The 2,815-nt window shown below is 53.5% G+C and overlaps 1 protein-coding gene across 1 annotated transcript; it reads left to right on the top strand.

The window, feature by feature from the left end:
• Positions 1-151: 151 nt before the first annotated feature.
• Positions 152-2,210, top strand: LOC104544012 (ATP-dependent DNA helicase Q4-like; the record flags this gene model as incomplete). Its single annotated transcript, XM_010188748.1, has 4 exons — positions 152-261; positions 817-960; positions 1,155-1,275; positions 1,681-2,210. Coding segments are annotated over 4 exons (905 nt in total), but the record flags the coding sequence as incomplete, so codon positions are not given.
• Between the last annotated feature and the right edge of the window lie 605 nt (positions 2,211-2,815).

Below are 2,815 nucleotides of genomic sequence, written 5' to 3'. Positions count from 1 at the left end.
CACTGGGTTTGGTTCACTCACCACCACTCTCATCACAGGCATCCTTTGACATCAGGGGGTGCTCTTGGTGACGTGTGTTGATGTGGGAAGCGCTGGGGTTTTCTGGTAAGCACCACACGTGCCAAAAAATCCCCTTGGTGCTCTGTCCCAGGGCTCTACAAGGAGTACAAGATGCTCAAGCAGCAGAGAAAGGAGTCGGATCCCTCCCAGCTCAGCTCCTCCTGCCAAGCAGCAGCCCCGGAGACCCCAACAGTGGAGCAGGTACCAGAGAAACCCCCTCTTTGCCCTTGGGTTTTGTCTCCGGGAGCCTTAAAACCCCGGAGATTTGCCCCTAACGTGAGCGCTTTGAGGTATTTCTGCTTTGTCCTTTTGCTTCTGTTTGCCCCACCTGTTTATAAAGGGGTTTAGTTGGCCTTGGCAGGGAAATCTGTCTCTTTAGCACCATATAATACCTGGTTTTGACTTGCTGGATGAATAAAACACCCCGAGCAGAGCCTGTAAGGACACCACAGGGGTGGGAAATCACACGCCTGGGATTTTTCAGGCTTGCTTTAACCAACCTCTTAATGAGCCAACCCCGCTCTGCCGAGGTTTTAAATGCCCCAGAGCTGCTTTCTTCACCCCCAAAACACGCCAGGGGCTGGAAGACGCCGTGCTGCGATAGCTCGCTTGTTCTCCAGCTCCTTTTGGGGGCATCTGGGCTCATCTCCATGGTAGGAATCACCGGTTTTGGATAGAAAAGTTGAAATTTAACAGGGTTTTTGGGTTTAACAGGGTGGTTTTGTTTGGATTTCATGGTTTGTGGTGTCATTGCAGGTACCGGACTCCGGTTCTTGGGGCACACACCTGAACCGGCAGCCGAAATCGCCCAAACTGAGCCCCTGCGGCCGCGCCGCGCCGAAAACCTCGGTGCAGTACTACGGGATGAAGCTGAAATCCAACCTGGGAGCTGCTGGGAAGGTCAGGACTTCAGGAGAAGCTGCTCCTGATGTTTTTCTCCCCCTCCTCTGGCCTCTCTGATGGTGGCAGAGCCCCCCCTGCATAAGCAGAGGGTGGGGAGCACCCCCAAACGCCAGCGAAGGCCCCTGTTTGATTTGGAAAGGGGGTTTTGGAGGGTGATCTGATCCCTGTTTGTCCTTCCCGTTCCTCCACAGGAGACGCCCTTGACCCCAAGGAGGACCCTGACCCCAAGGAGGACCCCGACTCCCATGGGGACCCCAAGTCCCATAGGGGCCCAAACTCCCAGCAGGACCCCAACTCCCAGTGGGACCCCAAGTCCCATAGGGGCCCAAACTCCCAGGGAGACCCCACCTCCCACAGGAGCCCAAACTTCCAGCAGGACCCCAGCTTCCATGGGGACCCCAACTCCCAGCGGGACCCCAAGTCCCATAGGGGCCCAAACTCCCAGGGGGACCCCGACTCCCAAAGGAGCCCAAACTTCCAGCAGGACCCCAGCTTCCATGGGGTCCCCAACTCCCAGCGGGACCCCAAGTCCCATAGGGGCCCAAACTCCCAGGGGGACCCCGACTCCCAGGGAGACCCCAACTCCCAGCAGGACCCCAGCTTCCATGGGGACCCCAAGTCCCAAAGCAGCCCAAACTCCCAGCAGGACCCCAGCTTCCATGGGGACCCCAACTCCCAGTGAGACCCCGGTTGTCCCCAGGCTTCAGACAAATTCAGAGAGCGGTGACAAAGCCACGTCCCCGGCGCCAGCGGAGGCTTCGCTGCCCGCTAAAGGGGACCCAGATCTCCTCCTCCCTCCCTCGGTGTCGGGGCTGGCCCCCATCATCCTCACCGCGGGGCTGAAGCCCCCCCCGCCGCCTCCGCCGAATAAATTCCAGCAGCTGAAGCGGACGGTGGCGCAGAGACTGGGCTCGCTGGATCCCGCCTGGCTGCAGAGGTGCCAAGGGACGCGGGAAGAGGGCGGTGGGGAACTGGGAGTGGGAGATTTTGGGAGGAAAAGGCCCCGTGGAGATGACGGAGGCGATGGAGACGCCACGGTGGCTCTCATGAAGCTCAAGCGCTGCCGCCGAGGCTCGGCCGAGGGAGAATTTGGCACTGGTGAGGGGCTGAAGCAGGAGGAGGAAGAGCACCCGGCGAGCCTAAAGGAGAGCAAAGAGATGTCAGAGCCCTCCGAAAATCTCCTGGGGGAGCTGGAGGAGGAGGAGGAGAAGCCCAGAGCTGCCCGCAGAGCTGGCGCTGCCAGGTAGGTTCTGCCGGCTCCCTGACAGCACCAAAAAGGCTCTTGAGGGAGCCCAGGAGGCTTTTTCCTCTTGTTTTTTTATCAAGAGCAGCTGTTCTCGCCTTAATGCCACCTTTTTCCATTGATTTATGAGGGAAAGGAGTAAGTTCTGTAAGGGTTAATGAGGGTTATAGTGGGGAAAGGAGTAAGTTAAGGGTTAATAATAATTAGTAAAGGTTAATAGTATTGTAATAATGTAATATAATAATAAGTAGAAGTTGATAATAATGTAATAATATAATAGGTAAAGGTTAATAATAATAGGTAAAGGTTAATAATAATAGGTAAAGGGTTAATGAGGCTTATAATGGGGAAAGGAGTAAGTTAAGGGTTAATAATAAGTAAAGGTTAACGACAATAATTAAAGATTAATAATAATAATGAAAGATAATAAGTAGGGGTTAATAAGTAAGGGGTTAATAAGGGTTATTGTTGGGGAAAGGAATAAGTTAAGGGTTAATGATAAGTAAGGGTTAATAATATGTAGCGGTTAAGATAATATATAAAGATAATAATTAAAGGTTAATAATAACAGTAAAGGCTAATAGTAATAAGTAAAGGGTTAATAAGGGT

This window comes from Mesitornis unicolor, unplaced genomic scaffold (genome assembly GCF_000695765.1).
Source record: "Mesitornis unicolor isolate BGI_N332 unplaced genomic scaffold, ASM69576v1 scaffold17657, whole genome shotgun sequence".
NCBI lineage: Eukaryota > Metazoa > Chordata > Aves > Mesitornithiformes > Mesitornithidae > Mesitornis > Mesitornis unicolor.
Note: the sequence above shows the minus strand (reverse complement) of the source record. Positions and strands in the feature narration are given on the sequence as shown.